General features: G+C 39.3%; 4 protein-coding genes across 17 annotated transcripts in view; 2 read left to right on the forward strand and 2 right to left on the reverse strand.

Annotated features, from left to right (window-relative positions):
• The first annotated feature begins 3,225 nt into the window (after positions 1–3,225).
• cyb5r2 (cytochrome b5 reductase 2) lies at positions 3,226–7,052 on the forward strand. Its single transcript, XM_088379374.1, has 9 exons — positions 3,226–3,389; positions 3,535–3,663; positions 3,734–3,806; positions 3,896–4,002; positions 4,061–4,190; positions 4,798–4,881; positions 5,044–5,129; positions 5,195–5,294; positions 6,791–7,052. The coding sequence occupies exons 1-9, from the start codon at positions 3,375–3,377 to the stop codon at positions 6,961–6,963; spliced, it is 897 nt and encodes a 298-aa protein (XP_088235500.1). The 5' UTR covers positions 3,226–3,374; the 3' UTR covers positions 6,964–7,052.
• Positions 7,053–7,195: 143 nt separating this feature from the next.
• On the forward strand, positions 7,196–11,619 carry poglut3 (protein O-glucosyltransferase 3). Its single transcript, XM_088379373.1, has 6 exons — positions 7,196–7,646; positions 7,866–8,063; positions 8,194–8,477; positions 8,584–8,794; positions 10,206–10,402; positions 10,470–11,619. The coding sequence occupies exons 1-6, from the start codon at positions 7,391–7,393 to the stop codon at positions 10,905–10,907; spliced, it is 1,584 nt and encodes a 527-aa protein (XP_088235499.1). The 5' UTR covers positions 7,196–7,390; the 3' UTR covers positions 10,908–11,619.
• rep15 (RAB15 effector protein) lies at positions 11,450–14,277 on the reverse strand. 2 transcript variants are annotated; one of them, XM_088379376.1, is made up of 4 exons: positions 14,134–14,260; positions 13,682–13,758; positions 13,028–13,343; positions 11,450–12,648 (listed from the first exon to the last, which is right to left on the reverse strand). In XM_088379376.1, the coding sequence occupies exons 3-4, from the start codon at positions 13,298–13,300 to the stop codon at positions 12,103–12,105; spliced, it is 819 nt and encodes a 272-aa protein (XP_088235502.1). In that variant the 5' UTR covers positions 13,301–13,343; positions 13,682–13,758; positions 14,134–14,260; the 3' UTR covers positions 11,450–12,102. The 2 variants fall into 2 exon arrangements, with proteins under 2 accessions (XP_088235502.1, XP_088235501.1); XM_088379375.1 differs by lacking the exon at positions 13,682–13,758 and having other exon boundaries at positions 14,134–14,277.
• A 4,312-nt stretch (positions 14,278–18,589) lies between these two features.
• ppfibp2b (PPFIA binding protein 2b) overlaps positions 18,590–20,419 on the reverse strand; it is a 32,645-nt gene continuing 30,815 nt past the window's right edge. For all 13 annotated transcript variants that reach the window (XM_088378079.1, XM_088378078.1, XM_088378083.1 and 10 more), the window contains 3 exons: positions 20,220–20,408; positions 19,402–19,611; positions 18,590–19,296 (listed from right to left, as the gene is read on the reverse strand). In XM_088378079.1, coding sequence (XP_088234205.1) covers positions 19,219–19,296; positions 19,402–19,611; positions 20,220–20,408 — 477 coding nt within the window. In that variant the 3' untranslated portion in view covers positions 18,590–19,218. The remainder of the gene's footprint in view (positions 19,297–19,401; positions 19,612–20,219; positions 20,409–20,419) is intronic.

Here is a 20,419-nt window from a genome sequence, read left to right on the forward strand (position 1 = left end):
ATTGGGATTAATGTCCCCTACTATGTAATTGTCCTCGTATTGCATGCAATCTGAACGTTTTCATCCTTAAAACTGGGTTAAGGTTAAAGTACATGTGTTTAAGAGCAGTTTGTATTAGACTCATGTACTTCCTGCTCCTGTCAGATGCGGTAAATACTTTTTAAAGCCAGGTGAGGATGCTGATCACGAGAGAGCAAAGGCAATTACACTTCAATTTAATACAACTTCTGTAAAACCGATTCCTTTTAAAATGATCTAATTTTATGAAAATAAATTGGTCCAAAAGGAAGTTACATTATTAGTGTTTCAAATAATTTCTTAATATCTTTTTTTACATTTAAACATTTTGTTGTCAAGTACCAACAAATAAATAATCCTTCAAACAATTGTGGTTTCAATTCTTACCAAAATAATCATGATTAATATATTTTGCCCCATAATCCAGCAGCCCTCGAGCAGAGTACAGTACAATATACAGCTTGATCATTACAAAGTTTGACAAACCTGTTTTGTTAGCGTGTGGCTTCATACATGTTGACATAAGCTCATTGCGAGATGAGACGCGTTTTGTTCACCATTTGGTCATTTGATACTTATCAGGGCTACAAAAAAAGACACATTAACGGCTTTCTGTCAATTGTCCAATTGAATTGTCGTAATTACATTTTGGCCCTCAAAGAAAACATGCCATGTATTTTGTGCACTTTTATGCAACGCTTAACAACAACTGCCTGGAAACCAGGACCCAGCAACCACTGTACTCCCACTGGGACACAGTGCTGCATAAACAGGAACCCAGGGGCTTACATGGCTTAGAATGAAACCTCTCAGGCAGAAAATATACTCTCATTCACATGCCTCTGTCAAGTTGTGCTCTCACCACAGGTTGGAGCATGTTATGGTGCCCATTCAAACATGGCTTATGGCAAATAACATATAACCAATTACCAATTGAAAAAAGCATTTAAGTGCTTGTCATAAGCTAGGATGAGTAATTCCCTCTTTCTTCTCTGTGTCCATTTATATATTTCTTTTATTTGGGTTGTCAAATTTGAATTTAACATGGATTATAGTTCTACACTTTTCCAACAGCCTTTGAAAACAGAACTGTGAGTGATTGCCATGCCTGTGGTAAAATTATTTAAAGGTTAGTGTTTATTCCCTAGTCAGGAACCACATGGTGCCTTCCTCAGTGTTAATGTTTCGTGAGTGACTAAGTAGTCCGAAAGGTTACAAACCTCCTTCTATTCCGTCCTTTGTTTTGCTGTTCTCGTTTGATGTTGAGTTTCCTGCATCTCATCTTAAAGGGCATGATGTTCATTGCAGGCTGCGTTATATTGTCAAGCAGCTTTTTCACTCATTGGAACAGTGACAAAACAAGAACCTTGTAAAAGGTCACAAATATTTTTCCCCATAGAGCACTATTATTTGTGAAGCCTAAAAACAAACAGTAGTTTGACATTACCTTCCATATACAGTAAATCAGTGTTTGCTCAGTGTTTTAGAATGTTTTTCCCACACTTCAGGTTGTTTCATCACATCCAAGCTAGTGTTTTAAAACTACCATACTGACCTTGATGCTGCATACTGAACCACATGCTGTCAATTTTCTCTTTTTTTTTTTTTTTTTTTTAAGAGAGAGTAGCCATCTCACACTCAGGTAATCCTTACTGTTTGAACCGAGTGATGAATTTTGTGGCTGGGAAGAGGACTATCATTGCTGTTTTTATGCATAATACTCTCCAGGCAGGTGAGTATCACAGAAATAAACATTCAAGGGGCTTGATAGTGGCAGTCCAAACATTTTCACCGATGTGAGGCTGTTGCTGCCCTGGAAAAAAAGTATACATTGAGAAATGATGAATTAGATAATTATCCATGTTTGCCTAATTGTGTCTGGAATATAATAGAATAGTTTATTTTTGTGTTACACCTTCTACTGTGCCATTCATTCTGAAGAGTAAAGTAATGTGACAAAAGGATAGAAGAACACATTGTCACCTGAGATAATAAATCTTTTGTTTTGGCCTTGGAATCGTGCGTACATGTTGATAATGATGGCACACATGACATCATTGACAGAATGATGAATATACACACTGAACAACATCATAGCAGCATTGTTGTGTGTAGATGCCAGGAAGCTGATAATACCACTTCCGCAATATTGTACAATACATGAAACAAAATATGTTATGTGTAACAGCCCCTTTACATGCGTTATTTGAAAAGCAGCATTGTATAACCACAATTACCCAGTTGTCGGCCCTGACCTATTTAGTTTATTCACTCAATGTGTGGGTTTTTCTCTAGGCCGCCCCCCACATGACAAAAAAATGCTGCCCATGTTGCCCGTGCCAAAAACTGCTACTGAATATATTCACTTACTGCCCTGTTTACTATTTGTTCTTATTAGAACAAGGCCATTCATGTGGAAGAGGCAGCTGAACACCATTTTTATTCATTTATGCAAGGAGGACAATAGAACAACCCATCACAGCTAAACATTTTGAAACCCGTTATTTATCCATTTATCATCTTTTTGTATTTTATTGCCTTTTATTTTCTCCATTATTATTTTTTTTAAATAAATTATTGTGTCATACTAACTTTTTGTCTTTCTGAATATTAAATTTCAAAAGTCCTACTTCAGTGTCAGTCAACAAGATGTGATAACAGTACATGTTTCACTGATGGGGAAGTTGTTGATGATGAAGAAGATGATAGCACAGAATCTTCAGGGCAAGAGAAGTGCTAAAAACATGTTTCACACGTGAAGCTGAATGGCTGTCAGATGATACAGTGATTTAAATGGAGATAAGGTTATGTGTTAAGGTCAACTCATTTGCTGCTTTAAATATATGTACAAGACTAGAGAAATATTTACTAACAGCTATGTGATTTTAGTATAAGCCTTGCATGATATCGACATTCTAGCATTGTCCAACTGAGAGTAATTGCTGCATGCACTGTAATATGACTAAAAGACTGGACTTTGTTTTTTGTACATACATTTTATGACTGGAATTTTGCTTAGACATGCACAAGTGCGACATTAGTTATAGTGTTTGTAGATGTTGAGAAAAAAAGTCATGTATTTTGTGCATTTACAAAAATAGTTCAACTGCCAATCACTCTTTTTAGTCTCTGTTTAATTCCCTCCCTCTATCTGTCCAAGTGTGATGTCATGCTATGTAGTGTCATGTTGAAAGCTGACTTCCTATTGGTGCTTTCAACAGCTAATGTTCCAGTTGCATGATGGGCAACTCCCCCAGCATGCTTGGAGTGAAAGGTACTATAACTGAGTGGACTCTGGTCTCTCTGGCTGCATGAACGAATGAACAACCTTCAACTCGGTACAACTTGTGAAAACTATGGATCCAAGTATGGTGAGAAGAACAGTTTTATTTTCCTGTGCTCCCATTGAGGATTTGTTGTCATTTGTAATACTGAGAATTGGAATGTAGAATTGACTGCTGTAAAGTACCTACATGTCAAATCTGCCAACACATTTGGATGTAATATCTGTTGCAGCTTTTGTCTGTGGTGGTTGCTGTGTGCGTAATAGTTGTAAGTGTGCTGTACTTCTCAAACAAGAAGAAACAGCCAGTCACCTTGCTCGATCCTATGGTTAAATATCCTCTGAAGCTCATAGCTAAACAGGTATGCACACTGTCTGTCTATCAATCAATGCAATTTTTAGTCAGGCTCTCATTGTTCTTTTCCTTTGCAGGAAATTAGTCATGACACAAAGAAATTTCGCTTTGGCCTTCCGTCTTCAGATCATATCCTTGGATTACCAGTAGGTACTAAATCACCCAACTGTCCTTATCATTTATGACTATGTTAGTGCATTTATGAGTATTAAATCCACTTGTTTGGTTCATTTCACCAGGTCAGCACGTGTATCTTTCGGCCAAGGTGAATGGCAGCCTGGTCGTCAGAGCCTACACGCCAGTCTCCAGTGATGACCAGCAAGGATATGTTGACTTGGTTGTCAAGGTACAAGCTCACATTTAATGTACAGTACTTGATTTAAAATAATGTTTTGTGTTGCTAGGTGTACTATAAGAACACGCACCCCTCATTCCCAGAGGGAGGGAAAATGTCGCAGTACCTGGACAACATGGCGACTGGAGACGTAATTGACTTCAGGGGACCTAACGGACTGCTCGTGTATAGAGGCAAGGGTATGTGTGTGCAGACAAAATGTACCCCCATTTCACTTTTTCCACGTTTTGTTTTTGCCTCTTCTCAAAATGGAATACATTTATTTCCACCCGACTCAAAATTTTACACACAGCGCCCCATAATGACACAAAACATTGCAAATCAAATTGCAATCGACAAAAAAAAAAAGATATCACATGTTCAGTCTTTTGTTGATACACCTTTGACAGCAATTACTTTTTAAATATGGTACCACTATTTTTTCCCCATTCCTCTTTGCAGCATCTCTCAAGCACCACCATGTTGAATTAGCTTTGATTTTTTTAGGACCTGCTCTTTACTTTGGGGGGAAATTCCAAGAAAACATCAATGTTCTTAGAATTTGGCCACTAGGTTGGTGGTGTGATGCAGAGATGGTTGTCCTTCTGAAAGGTTATCCTCTCTCCACAGGAAGAGTCCAGCTGGTTCAGAACTACTTCTGTTTACAGATAATTTTATTTTTTAAGAATTTGCAAAAAAAAAAAATCCCCCAAACATTTTGTCATCATGAGGTGTATGTGCACAATTTCAACAGCAGATGTCACTGTTGTGCAAGGAGAGATAAATGCAGGGTTTTTCTATTCTCAGGTCAGTTTTCCATCCGACCAGACAAGAAGTCAGAACCAAGGAATTTGAAGGTTAAACAGATTGGAATGATTGCTGGAGGAACAGGTTTGTTCAGGTTTTGTTAATCTGTTATTCTTGTTAGTTGTTGATGAAATAATACTCTTAGAAAAATAAAATTTTAATTAAAGATGAAGACCAAGTTTAGAGACTATTTGCAAGACGGGAGTCACATATGAGGGATATCAATGAAGTCTTTTACCATGACAGGTATCACACCAATGTTGCAGTTAATTCGGACAATTGCAGCAGACCCCAGTGACAACACGATGTGCCATCTCATTTTTGCCAATCAGGTCAGCTCTATACTTTATTGTTATTTATACACTTTGTAAGTATCTCGCTATATGTTGTTCTACAGACAGAGAAAGATATTCTTCTCAGGGAGGAGCTTCACGAGGTGGAGAAAAGCCATCCTGACAAACTGAAGCTCTGGTTTACACTGGACAAACCTAGTGAAGGTAATTAAGCATTTCTTCAGCCATGAGGGTCAATATGACTTTCTCGACATCATTGGCTTACTATGATTGATTGAGTGCGCGTGCGTATCACAGATCACAATCACGACTCATCCTAGGAAAAATGCTGAGCTGTGATTGGTTGAATTTTGCTGCCTAACTAATATTCCTCAAAGGCAATATGAATATGTGTTTGGACTAGAGGAGGCACATACAACATATTAGTGCAAATAATTTTGGGGGCTTGACTTTTACTTTAATTTGTTTGACGACTGCGGCATTTTATTAAGGATGAAATTGGAAATGCACTACTTGTGGAAGGCAAATATTAGGTCTGGTGAGCAGGAGGTAGCTTATGCTTATACAGTTTGCCTCCGCACACTAATGCTTCACAATACTAAGCGTAACACAGCACAAATTAATGACACAATTCCACACGAAAAGTACTGTGAAACAATGAATTCATGATACAAACAATTCCATTCAGAGTTAGCTTATAAACTGATATAGGACATAGGGAGCACACGTGTCGTCGAAACTCTCCAAGCTTTAGTCCTTAGATTGCACTGTTGAATTTTCCAAGAAAGAATGGTAACAAAGACTTGTCAGCTGAGGCAAAATCCAAGCAGGGAGCTTTAGCTCTGACAGTGTGTTAAAGTAGCTTGGAAAATGTGCATTTGCATAATCCTTAAAGCGAGAAAAAAAATAACGAGCAAAATATTTTACATAAGCTCTGTCGTGAAATCCTTGAAAGATGTTCTTACTCTTTCATGTGGTGTCTTCATTCGTTCCTGACAGAAAATCCGATCCATGATCATTATTTATGAGCAATACAATAGTGCTCTTGCTCTTTGAAGTGTTTTATTTTTGGTTGCCATGGATGTCATCAAAAACTTGTTACTAATTTAACAACAGAGTCTTATTATTTGCACATTTTCTTTATTTATTAGAGTGATTGAGAGAGCAAGGGCATAAATGAATGTTTTAAACCTGCAATTTCTGTTATTTTCAAACCAACTACCATCTATGATTCCCCACAACTTCTGTTTTCCATTTTAAATCAAAGATCGTGACTCTTATTGTCATGCCGACACACAAACACTATTGGTGACAAACAGGAACACTAAATGGGAAAGGGAACAATTTGGGGAGTGGACACTCCAAGTATTGCAACACTGAGGGTAATGCTTTCATTTTTTGTCATAGACTTAAGTTATTTGGATTTACATCATAAATATTGTATAACTGCATTGAACCTCGCCCACTGATCTCAACATACTTTTGACATTAAGACTGGAGAGAGTAACCTAACACTTTGCGGGCCACATAAAATGATGTGGTGGACCCTATCTGACCCCCGGGCCTTGAGTTTGACACCTGTGCTCTAGTCTATAGGCTTCACGTCTGGATTGACATGACAAGTGGAAAACCTATTTCTTGCCCTTTCAGTATTTTGAGTCAAACTTTCTGCCTCTACCGTCTCTTTTTCTATTCTTTAGGTTGGAAGTACAGTTCTGGATTTGTTAACTCGACTATGATCAAGGAGCACCTCCCACCTCCATCCTCAGACGTTCTTGTTGTTCTGTGTGGTCCTCCCCCAATGATCCAGTATGCGTGTCTGCCAAATCTGGACAAACTGGGATACAAAACAGAACACATTTTTGCATACTAATATTAAGATTAGCAAAATAGTTCTTGTAATAATGCCGCTGTTTTTTAACACTGTCAAAACATTATAAATGATTTTATCATCTTCTAAAATGGTAATGTGTGGTTTTGAATGCAGTTTTACTGTAGGGTATAATTTGATATTTTAATGAAGATACTTCTATCAATGCGCCTCATGTAAATTATCGTCTAATACTATATAGAAAGAATTATATTTGTTTGGCCAATGTTTTTCTACATGCTATGGCATTGTAGACCGTGCAAAAAGAAAAAAAAAAAATCAATGTCAAGTTTGTGAAAAAGTTGAACTGCCGTAGTTGAGTCACGTGATGTTTTAAAATGTTCGACGCTAAATGAACGCATCATCACCTAATGGGCGTGTCCATCTGAGCCAATATGTCTCCTGAGAAAGTTTTCTGTTAACATAGGCTATGTGGCTACTACTCAATACGATGTTTAAACGGAACCTAATCTCACTCACGCATTTTAATCATGCGTTACCACATGTTTGTTTGGTTTTTGCTCTATTTATAAGCTTACACATCACGATTGTTAACTGCGAAAGAATCGACCCTGGAAGTTGTGTCATCTGGGGTCCAGGACTTAATCCTGATGTCATTTTGCCTGTCCGACACTTCTTCATCCAGGCGGTCGATTTCAAAGGAAAACATCTGACTTCATCTCCAGGTACAAATTTAATCAACTTAATTACAATTGTTGGTTTGTCATCAGTGACGTACCGCTTGAACGAGCAAGTTGCTGCATAACTAGTACTAGTAATTTCACCCTGGTCTCAGAAGATTGATTTTTAATTGAAAGATAGCTTTCTCACGTTATCTAGTTTATACTTACTATTTTCCAAGCTTTTCCTTGAATGCGAATTAACTTAAACACTGTTTCGTACAGGCAAAGACACATTTACAGTGAAGATAACGTCACTGGAGAAGAAGGAGCACGTTCGCATCCACGTCCCCCCACCTTTGGACAGAGGAGATGGATCCTTCATGGTGAGGTACCGCTTGTACAATACAGCAGCAATGGGCCTCAGAGTTGAGATCTTCCATCATGAAACTGCTGTTGCCAAATCACCCTACATCATCCCAGGTCAGTTTGCTATGTTGGACTTATGATGGAGATGCAAATCATTTTTTTTTTTTGTTCTTGCTTGTAACAATAACCAGTTAACTGATGTGAAATGTTAAAATTCAAAAAGATGATTATTTTCAACGTGTAGGTCCAGTCTATGATGAATACTGTGACTGTCCTGAACCTGACGCCTCGGCCTGGCAGGATGCCATGCAGTGTCCGCTTGACGAGCCTCAGATCGAGGCAGATTTCAAATCATTCCCGACGATCAACCTGCAGCATCTGAGGGAGCAGGTGCCCCGAAAATTTGCAAACAGAGGGGGTATTATTCATTATGCCATTATCCAAAATCGGCTGTTCCGTCGAACGCTGGGAAAATACACCGACTTCAAGATGTTTTCCGATGAGATGCTACTATCCCTGACAAGGAAGGTAACGATTTCTAAATCCTTTCAGCACTGTTCGCAAGAACACAACGTGTTTAATGAGTTCCTTGTGATGCGATTCTGACGACATTGCTTGATAACTTTCTGTGAAGGTGAGGCTACCTGATGTGGAGTTTTACATTAATGTTGGTGACTGGCCATTGGAGACGAGGGCGGTCGACAAAAATCCTGTCCCGGTCCTATCCTGGTGTGGTTCCACAGACTCACGAGATATCGTCCTCCCAACCTACGAGGTCACTCATTCCACTCTGGAGAGCATGAGAGGCGTCACCAATGACCTGCTCTCCATTCAAGGCAACACAGGTAACGTGCTCTTGAGTCAGTTACAGTTACACTTTTGAAAATTTGGAAATTAATTTCCCTCCCCAGTTGAATTTGGTCCTGCAAGTCTGAGCCATCACACCACAATTCATGTGTTCGCTCCATTAAGGCTCAGCAGGAAAATACAAGAGCCAAAGTTTCATCCTGTTTATTACCGTGCCTGACTGAACACAGCTTGGAGGTGTTTCAGAAAAACATGAAATTTGTCACAAGTCTCAAGCAGGCTCGCTGTGCTGAGTAAATCTCCATAATAACTTCCGTGCCTTCGCATTCGCGCTGCTGAGTCATGCCAAGGTTCAGCCATGACAACGGAGACCTCTTGAGTTCAGCCACTGTTATTATGCTTTTTCTATTTTTGTTCTAATTTCCTTCCTGCTTTGCCAAGAGCAGATTACAAAATACATTTCATTGTATTTGTTCTTAAGTAGTTAACTCCCAAAGAATGTATTTTTTTTTAAGTTCCTTTGCTTACAAGTAGGGCTGTCATTATCGGATATTTTTACAATCAATTATTATTCATCGAATAATCAGGTATAATTTTATTTGCATAAAAGTGTAATTAAAAGCACGTTGATCCAATTTTGTTTATAAAAAAAAAATGTTTATTTGGTATTATTTGGTAATTAAAACAAGTAAATAGTTAAACAGTATCACAGAAGAAGGTGATTGTTATTTAAAGTAAAAGCAGATGCTTGCAAACGTCTCCTGTTCATTAAACGCAGAAATAAATTAGTCTGATTTAATGAAGGACTATCGAATTCAGAGAGAGTCTGAAATCAGAAAATTTGGGCAATCTTTAGTTAAAATATGGCTTTAAACAATTCCTTGATTATTAAAATACAAGGCCAGTATTTGATAATCAATTTGTTTTTGACTAATTGATTAATTTTGACACTTCAACTTAGTTTTTAGTATTATCTAACAATACTCACACGTACGACTGAATGAAATTTGAAAAAAAAAAATCAATTTGAGATTTTTCATTCCTCAGTATTGTCTGTGTTTACAATGCGCTAGACTGGCCACACTGTAAGCATGAAGCGATATTGTGGGCGTCTTGTAAGATGAGTCAAAATGGAAGCAATATGAGAAACTTTGTTTGAAAACGACTAGCAGTGAATGAGTTAAGTTAGACAGCTGGCAACTGTATTCAAATGTGTGTGCGTGTGTGTGTCTTAGTACTTGCTCTTATGCTCACTACTAATCCATACACCAAACATGACTCTTTACATTCTTGCAAACATTTTAAGACAAGCAGCTAACCTCACATTTGTTTGCTTAGTATTTTACAGAGCAGAAAAAAATTGAACCAGGGAGCAAATAGTCCTAATTTACAAAGCCGTCAAGTGATCTGGATCAGATAAAAGCGAAGACTCTGGATCATCTCTTTTAGGTCCCTCATGGGCAAACAAAACCCATCGGGCTTTTTTCCGTGGCCGCGATAGCAGAGAAGAACGTCTCCAGCTGGTGTCTCTGTCCAAGAAACATCCAGAGCTTTTGGATGCCGGCATCACAGGATGGTTCTTTTTCAGAGACCGTGAAAAACACGTTGGCAAAGCACCGCTTGTCGGATTCTTCGATTTCTTTAAGGTGAGTCTTAAGTCGCTGTGCAAAAAACATTTGAGGTTTCTTCTTCATCCTGTTCTATTCTCCTCAGTACAAGTACCAGGTGAATGTAGATGGCACAGTGGCGGCGTATCGCTTTCCTTACCTGATGCTTGGGAACAGTCTGGTTCTGAAGCAGGACTCACACTACTATGAGCATTTCTATAGTAGCCTGAAAGCTGGCGTTCACTACGTCGCCTTCAAGAGAAATCTTTCAGACCTATTGGAAAAAATCAAATGGGCCAAAGAGAATGACGCCGAGGCAAGGAAGATCGCCAGGGCTGGTCAGGCTGCAGCCCGGGAATTGCTGCAGCCCAGCAGACTCTACTGTTACTACTATCGAGTGCTCCTGACGTACGCCCGGCGGCAGTCGGGTCAGCCGAGCCGCCACGCTGACATGGAGCTGGTGCCTCAGTCGACCGAACATGTAAATGAGTGCAAGTGTCGGCGTGAGAGCTACGAAGAAGAAACGACCAAAGAAGAACTGTGACACATTCATCAATCAAAGAATCCCAATCAGGGAGGAAGAGGATGAAGAAAATGTGAATTTTCATATTAGATTGTAATATCGTATCATTAGAAAATGACTATTTTGAAAAGTATGACACGTTTCTGGACCAGAAAAACATTTTTTTTTTTTTTTTTTTTTACAAACAAAGCTTAGTCCTCATGATAATTATGTGATTTTTCTTTATTATATTATAAAATGTCTTTGTAAAAAAATTGCCTTTGTTTGACTGAATCTTTACATGTGTGTTGTTTTTAACCAAGTCAGTATTTTTAAATTAATCCTATTTTTATTACCTGCGTCAGAGTTCGGAATGAGAATTCAAATTCATGTGCTGTACAGCAATTGCTAACATTAAGTTGACCATATTTTTGGTGCTTTATGTTTAAGATAATTCTACCTTATTTGCAACATGCTCAACGCATTTATCTCATCAAATTGCTTAACTCATTATAACAGTTCTGTGAAATAAAACAAAAAAAATGACAGTCACCTGCAGCATGTAAAAATAAGACAATATGGAACCAACTTTGTTGCATTTTATTTCCTTTACTCATCATAATTTCTAGTTCATTACTGCAGCCCCCATGTTTTTATGTGCAATTCCCTCTCAACTTTGAAAGTTTAAAGGATATTACTTACAATTATTATTCAAATATCATGCAAAAACAAGAAAAATAAAGTAAAAACCTACTGATTGTAGTCTGTCTAATGACAGTGTGAAGGAAGTGACAAAAATATTCAACTATACATCTTTATTTTCTAAAGCTCATTGCTAAAACTAAACTATTAGTTACTTTTCAAATCAGACAAGAGGATTTGGACCCTCTGCAATATTTGCAATGCTGTGGTCACACATTTAGGTGGCATTTCTAAGTAAGCGTTGTTGAACTTTTCTGCCTTGTGTTGGGTGTTGATACATTGCAAAATAGTACCACAGTCTGTCTGTCTGTCTGTCTCTCTGTCTGTCTGTCTGTCTGTCTGTCTGTCTGTCTGTCTGTCTGTCTGTGTCACTCACTCACTCATTTACACTTATGTGTTCATTGAAAACCTTCCTTGTAATTGAATTGATTGAATAGGTCTGTTTAACTTGGGACTCACCATTCTTTGGACGTGATGTTACACATCTTAAGACTTGATTTGAGAATATGATTATGTTCAATTCAAGATCTTGGGATCAGCTGAATTTAATCATGAGGGTGAGCGGGTCCCCCTCGCTCCTCGAGACAATGGATTGCATCATCCCGGAGGGTGTGTGCAGATACCGCGACCCCTTGAAGAAGTTCTCGAGAAGAGCTCTGTCGATCTTGTTGCACTTCTCAATGGCCGCCTCAAAGTTGTTGCTGAGAACACCGTAGATATTGCTTTTGTCGTTTTTCTTCCCGAAGAACAAGAAGAGAGCGTAGCAGTCCTTGCCGACGGAGGAGCAGAAGTCCACCATCCTCTCGTACATGTTCTTGTCACTGGACTCCTTTTGGGCCATTTTGACACTTTCGCTGCTCGTCTCTGGGAGAACGCCGTCTTCTTCGCCGCCCTCTTTGTCAGACAAGTGGAGCACTTGCACGGCGATCTGGATGCGAGGGTTCTTGCTGGACTTCTCCAACACGGCCCACACCCAGTCAGCCCCCAGCAGGATGCGCTGCTCGGGGGTCATGGCCGTACAGTTAAAGGTGTCGGTCAAGTTGAGGTTGATGCTCTGGGAGATGTAGGTCATTAAGAAGATCTGTGGCAAAAGACATTAGACGCAGTCGGGGATGGGAAGTCATGAAGAACAAATATTTTGTCAATCAAGTATTCTACCAACTTTTTACTTCTCCTCCCGATAAATTTGAAAATAGATACAGTGGATCCTGCTCCAGACTCTTAACGCCTCTGGTAGCTGGACTATCATCGCAGGTATTTTCCACACTGTGACAATGAGGCACTCTATAAAACAGCTAAACCAACCCAAAGTCTGTCTTCGTGGCGGCTCTCATGTCAGACTTTTTTTTTTTCTTCTAACTTGGTCTTCCACCTTCTCTCTGTAATTCATGGGCACTTGAAAGCAGCCATACTGAGGTCACACAGGTTTCTGACTGGTCTATAGCCGTGCCTCATATTACCTGAGTGAGGGTTTCTGGGCTGGGGTGGAACTTGTCTTCTGGGTCCTTGAAGAGGAGGTATTCCACAGTTCGAGAAGAGGCAGTCGTGATGCAGTCACTGAAGAGAGGAATGAAATCATTGGGCTTGGCGACCGGGCGCCGTCTCAGGGTTGAGAAGACGCTTGGTCGAGGGGGGGTGTTATTGGTGGAGGGAGAGTTGTAGGGCTTGAAAGCAGTGAAGAAGGTGACATCTTGAAAGGGCTTTGCGGAAGGTTTACTCATGTTCTCTCCCATGCTAGACGGACACTGGAGATCAGAGGGTGCTTTCACCAACACACTGGGGAGAAGAGTAGGGATGAGCATATAGACGCAAACACTGGGGGTCAAAGGTTATGTCGAGCAGTACTTTGACTCACAGGGGACCTGAATTAAATGTCATCGTTTTAATTGATTGATCGATCTATCTTTGCTTTGCGAGAAAAAATGTTACAATGTTGAGCTCATGTTTTTGTACAGGAACTTTGAAAAAATAGAAGACATTTTATAAAAATAAAAATAAATACATTTGGCATAATTTGGATGGGGAAATGATTCACAAAATTAGCTGTCTTCAAGTGAAAAGAGAATCAACTCTGCCTGCCTGCACCAAAGTAACGAGAACAAATTCAACTCAACTGCAAACTTTATTGATGAGCGCAAACAGACACGGCTCCAGGAACTTTTCTCTCCCGGAGGGCTTGACCAATACATAGCTGCAAAAATAATTTATACATATAATTTGTAATATCAAATAAAATATTGGAGGGACTTAACTGTGGCCACTGAGGGATTTCTGTCTTCATAGTTGTATGGCATGACTTAACATTTTGGCTGTACAGGTATGTAAGGTTTACGACGCGGACAGTTTGACACTGAAAAAAGAATTATGATAAATTAGAAGATCTGATCTTCAAGTGATGATATGTGTTTGGGAATTAGAACTAATTGGAAGCTACATATTGGATTGTGGACAACTGAAGATTGAACTGTTCTGCCATATGGAGCAATAGCACTGCTAATTTAATTATAGTTATTGTAACATTTGTGGAGCAAATAAGCAATGTTTGCTAATAAAATAAAGTACTCACCAGGATGAGCCTGGATGTTGTGTGAACTTCCAAGTCCAGTTCCGACCCTCTGCTCTTCTTCCTGGCCTGCTCACGTACGCAAGGTGTGTTCAGTTTTGTGGTGTGTACAGTACCTTCAGTACAGCTAAGGACTTTCCATCCCAGCTTCAAATGGGAGGTAATAATGTTAGCATGGGTGGGGTTTTTGTCATTTATGCAACTTTACGTAAGTCAACAAAAAGTTATCTTACCAGTTATAAACTCAAAGAAGCATTTTGAAGACTGCGGTTGGCCCAAGGGGTTTGACAGGTAAACAAGTTTCTTTTCTCTGTTTTGCAAGGGAGGCTCAAATAAGGATGTTGGTCTTAACATTTTGGAGAAAAATTAACAGTGATAAAAGGGAAACAGGGATTTTCAAGGCTTGGGAATGTGAACATCCAAACTGGCAAAAGCAATTTAATATATTATTTATTTAGAACACAATCCATTGCATACATACAGTGCCAAAAACATTAATTCCTTTTTTTTGCATCAGTTAAATGGTAGTTTTATTTTTTAATGAAAACCCTCCAAAATTATTCAATGCTGTGTAATATGACCCTGTGTGGAAAAGTAACTCATTGCTCCCTAAAGTGAAAAAGTGGTTGGGCCAAACATAGCATCACTTGAAATCAAGGACCCTATTTTCGAGCCCAGTGCAAATCAAGTGCAAAGCTCAGTCTAACTGTGTGCATGGGTGGAGTTTTTGTTTTTTTGCTATTTTGCTAGTGTCACATCTCGTCCCCAGCCGTTCCACTATGTGTTTGTTGTCATGGTTACTGTCTGTGTGCTCGCCCCTCCCCTCCATGATTAAGTGTGAATATTCTCACCTGCCTCTTGTTACCTGTCGTGTATATAAGTCCTGTCTGCCTGCCCCTCATGACCCTTCGGGGTCATTGTGTGTGTTGTTGTTGTCTTGATGTCTTTTTGATTCACATTGTCTTTTTGATTCACGTCTTTTGTTTCACGTCCCTGTCGGTCAGTCCTTTTGTTATTTCGTTAAGTCATGTCAGTTTGCCGAGTCTGTTAGTTTGTTTTCTCCAGTAAACCCTGGTCCAAGCTGCATTTGGTTGCCCTGCTTTATCCGATCCGTGACAGCTAGTTTAGTGTGTTTGCATTGTTGTGTGAGCAAATCGAAGTGCTTCCCAGCTAGTTGACATGACACCGCTAATATATATAGCCTGACAGCATGGGTAGGCAACGCCAGTCCTCAAGGGCTGGTGTCCTGCATGTTTTCTATGTCTCCCTGTTGCAACACATGTGATTTATATGATCAGGATTGTTATTCCGGTTCTGCAGACCTTAACCAGATCTGACCCTTTGAATCAGGTGTGTTGCAACAGGGAGACATAGAAAACATGCAGGACACCGGTCCTTGAGGACTGGAGGTGACTTCCCATGCATGACCTATGGTAACAGAAATGTGCTGGGTAATTGAAACTATTAAGGTGCCTAATGAAAATGAAGTGATTGAAGAGCATAATGAACATTTTAAAAATACTTTTTGTTCAATGTGCAGTCCTTCATTTGGAGGTTTACAGGTATTGTAGCCACCGTGACTTATTCAGAGGCACTGTCGTTTTAAAGGAAAATTTGTCTTTTTTTGATAGGACTGACTAGCAACAGTCATGTTCGCGATCATGAGAGTAAAATTGAGTCCACCTTAAGAAAACAGACAAAATTTGACTAAACACTTGCAAATGAATACTGTATAACAGATCCAATAGCACAAAGACATCACATAGGAAAGTATTTCTCATTGTCTGTCCACATTATACAATGCCACCTGTTTTCGGTTAAAATGGAGTTGGCTTTTGTCATGCACCCCTGCCCTACCAGTGTGGCCTGACACAAAATAAGTGGTTAAAAAACAAAAGATAGGAAAGGATGAGAATTCTAGTAAAAGTAGATAAGTACCAGTAATAGTTGTAAAGAGAAGAGGTATTTAACAAAATATTTACGACATGAATATATCCACATGTTTTTGTGTTAAAACAGTTGCGGTATTCATGTATTTTATTGCTGTCATGGTTTCTGTTTGTGTGCTCGCCCCTCCCCTCCTGTGTGCCCATGATTAGTTTGATTATTCTCACTTGCCTCTTGTTACCTGTCGTGTATACAAGTCCTGTCTGCCCCTCACGACCCTTCGGGTTATTGTGTGTGTGTGTTGTTGTCTTGATGTCTTTTTGGTTCCTGTTGTCTTAATGTCTTCACGTCCTTTGTTTCGCGTCCCTGTCGGTTAGTCCTTTTGTGATTTTGTTAAGTCATGTCAGTTTGCCGAGTCTATTAGCTTGTTTTGCTGAATAAACCTTGGTCCAAGCTGCATTTGGTCGCCCTGCTCAATCCGATCTGTGACAATTGCTTTTTACCACATTACATCCAAACCCACACTTTATGCACTGCAACAAACACAATAAGACTTATGTGTTAGAAGTTCTTTTAAAAAAAAAAATTGAATGAAAATCTGCCTGTAAAACATTAAGTCACTGTCAAAATGTATTCACCTTATTGCTTTGCCAAACCCACTTTTCACTTTTCAAGAAACCTTAAAAACAGACAAAAACAAGGTTGGCAGCATTTGGACTTTATTCTCAGAATTCTCACTTTTAATTCAGAATTGGTACTTGAAAGAAAATTTTAACTACAAAGTGAGAATTCTGAGAAGTTAGAATCCTGCCAACCTCTATATTTTTTTGGTTCTTCACTGGTCCTGATCCTCTTCCGTATTATTGCATTATCAAAGATAGCACGTGACAACACTTAAGATTGGTCAATAATTTCAAAAATAACATCACTAGCATATATATTTGTATATGTATATATAATACGCACGCACGCGCACACACACATTGGTCAGTCTCCAACCAATTGACCTGTATATCTCATTACGCAAAATATGATGCGTCTAACTTATTTCTGGCTTTACGTTTGAGGTGTAAACATGCACAAGTCAGTATTATCATTTTTTGCAAGCTACACTGTATAGTGCTCCTTTTTGCAGCAGCTTGTCGAAGTAGATTCAGTGTTGTTCGGCCAGGCCTCAGTGGTCAGCATCACATGAATTTGCTTCAAACCAGCGCTGTCTGAGATTGCCTCAGCTCCTTCTGTGCCTCATCTCGGCTGAGCAGGTACTGGAAACAAAGCAAAGATCTCTACCGTTGACACGTGCCATATTAAAATCAGGAGTTACGCATTTGATACTTCTTTGTTTGCAATCAATATGAAAACCAACCATTCAGCTTAAACCAAGTGAAATGAAATTTGATGTAAACGTCAAGAAATTTGAATCATATTTTTGATTCGGAATGACTTTTCTACAAGTATTCATTCACACATGCCGTTTAAATACTGCTTACTGTCATGTTGTTGATGCTCTCAGAAAGTGCTTCAATTTGTAATATGGTGCCCCTTGTGATCCCCATCTGCAACACACACACATGCATGCACACAAATGCACAAAAAGTGGTGAATTATGATAAACTGTTTATTTTTCGGTTTGTGTGTAAGTCAGCAGCCTGGTCAGCCAATATGATGCTGAGGATGGAGGATTAAGGGATCATGCTGGTGGCAATGGCATACAATGGGATCATTTAGTGAGGGAAACATCTTTTTGAAAAGCTCAGGTTTTCGAATCACCCTTTTCAAAATGAAAGTGTTATGCTAAATTAACAAAAGTTGCAGATCCTGCATATTAGAAGAAAGTTAAGGCTACCAAAAATCGGGTTACGAGGTGAACACTTTTTTTCAAGAAGCAGGTCTGTAGAGGACTTGAACTGGAATCCCTGGGCCCAAAATCAATCCTGCCACCACCAATATTTCCCAAGAATTTTATATAACATTTATTTCTACTTCAGTACAAAAGCCCAACTAAATCCAGTCTTTAAACCAATTTGCTGAGTCAAATTAACTAACCACTGTGAGCCTCGTGCAAATAAGTGGTACAGATAATGGATGGATGAAAATTAACTAACCAAACATTTGGTCAAATTAACCCACTCTACTCAAAACCCACATTACCAAGCATTTTGGTACGTACAATACAGTAGTGATTCTCAACCAGTGTTCCATGGCAGATTAATATGACGTGAGAGATCTAAGGTGTGCCATGGGAAATTATCCTGTGAATTATATAAATTAAAATTTGTTTTTTCTTTTATCAATTCTTCTACACCAACCAACACACAAGTAAAAGCAAAATGATGAAATGCTCTACCACTAGTTGACTTCCACTGGATGACCTTTTGTTAGTTGTTTTACTGTAATGTGCCTTTTTTTTTTTCTGATGTGAAATATGTGTCTTGCCTCAATATAGGATGAGAGACATTGCAGTGTGGAATTAGCTGGAAACAATAATGGCCTTTTGAATAAAGTGTCCGCAGTATAAAGTTTATATGAATACATTCTAAAATTATTTCACATAAAACTGAGTCATAAAAACAAAGGTGTTGAAAGATTTTAATGTTTTCAATTGACATTTTGAAAGCATTCACTTTTAAAAATAATTACCAGTGTTATGTTGCAGCCTACAGCTACATTAATTCAATTTAAAAAAGAAAATGTAAATAACCTTCTGCATACTCACACACACACAGTTTGTATATTTCAATCTTTTTTCTGATTACATGACACAAACCATTCTTGAAAGTATCAATTTAGTATAAAAAGTCATCAACTACTGTAAAATAATAACATTATACAAAGTCAGTTTCCCTGTTCCACTCAGTTTTATGTTTGGCTCTGCCATTCCATAAATAATGAATACAATTTTGTAAGAATTAAAGCAACAATGTGAGAAGTTTATTTCAAGCGTGTGGAAGAATTGTACTCAATCTGGAAAAGAGGTGGAGATGGTGTCCGAGTGAACTCACACATGAAATAATCTCTTGTAGGTGCACAATGGTTAGAAAAACTGCCTTTGCACTGTCACCAGGAAAGGAGGCCGAGGTTGGGCTTGTTAAGCACCTGACCAATAATACATGAAGCGGACTAGATCCATCATGACAGGCAGCTGTGATTGTAGAGTCACCAGGCAGCTTTATCGGAACGTCACAAAGATCTCCTCACTTGTCAAGGTACTGGGTCACACTGATGGGCTGGGTTGAGGAGCACGGGATGGGGGTGGGATGTGGGCTGAGGTATTAAGGGCTGCAAGCAAAGGAAGGAACAGTGGCAGTCATTGGCTGATGGACAATCATGAAAACGCCCACGTTTTCGACCTCGGTGAGATGTCATGCCTGTTGTTGGTCCTACCTGGTGCCTGGACTGATCAGGTTCTCTGGTCACAATGGTGCTCAGGCTTCTGAAGTTGTTGTTGTTGTTGTAGTGATACACCTGGGTACCGTTAACTGTTGAATGTCCCTTAAGGGACCCCGCTGACTCAACCGGGCAAACGTAGTCTGTTGATTCATCCGGCCGCTTCTTCCGCAAATGCGTCAAGTTAGAGAAGCCCAACTTTTTAGGCTGAAACAAAAAAGACAAAAGACCTGTAGATGCCATTCTACTTGAACTTTTTTCTTTTAGAATAGATTTAATCAAATTGTTGGTGAATGAGGCCCAATATTTTTGCTTTTATTGAAAGTTTTTTTTCTGTAAACTTCCCTGCATGTAATAATTAATTGGCATGACCAGTACATTTCACTCTGATACGTCCCTGTTGGTGGCAGAACGTGCCACCAGCCACAATGCATACCGATGACCTCTAGTGTACTCTATTAAAATAAATATATTTTTTAAAGCAGCAGTAAAGATGAAGTACAAAGTGTTTAAAGTCATGTAAGGGACAACTCTGAGTTCCAGTTGTATGTGCCTATTTCTTTCCTTCGGAGGAACAGTGACGGGGATTGCGGCTGAGCCTTGAAGCCGTGAGGAGTAGCAGAGGAGTTCCGACCTCGCTTTATTATCACACAGGAAATGCGTGGAGCTTAAACTGAGCTGACGCAACGAGGACTCATGCAGATAACGGTGCTTTTTTTATTCATGTAACACAAGATAGGAGTTGCTTTCTCTTATACAACTATTTTTGCCTCGTGCCCCTTCCATGCTGTAGAACGCAGTCGTGCTGGCCTCACCTTGACTTTGGCAGTGATGCTGAGTGGTGTGTAGTTCACTGCCTCTATGTACTCTTTCTTCTCCTGCTGAGCTTGTACTCCCACCAGGTTGCTAAAATTGGTGGTCAAGTGGCGCCGCAGCAATGTTTTCTGAGGAGGGATGTTAAGCAGCATGGCCAGCGAGTCGGAATTAAACCGAGGCTCCAACATCTATTACAGAA

Source organism: Syngnathus floridae, chromosome 6 (assembly GCF_059516105.1).
Source record: "Syngnathus floridae isolate MCC-2025c chromosome 6, RoL_Sflo_1.0, whole genome shotgun sequence".
Taxonomy (NCBI): domain Eukaryota; kingdom Metazoa; phylum Chordata; class Actinopteri; order Syngnathiformes; family Syngnathidae; genus Syngnathus; species Syngnathus floridae.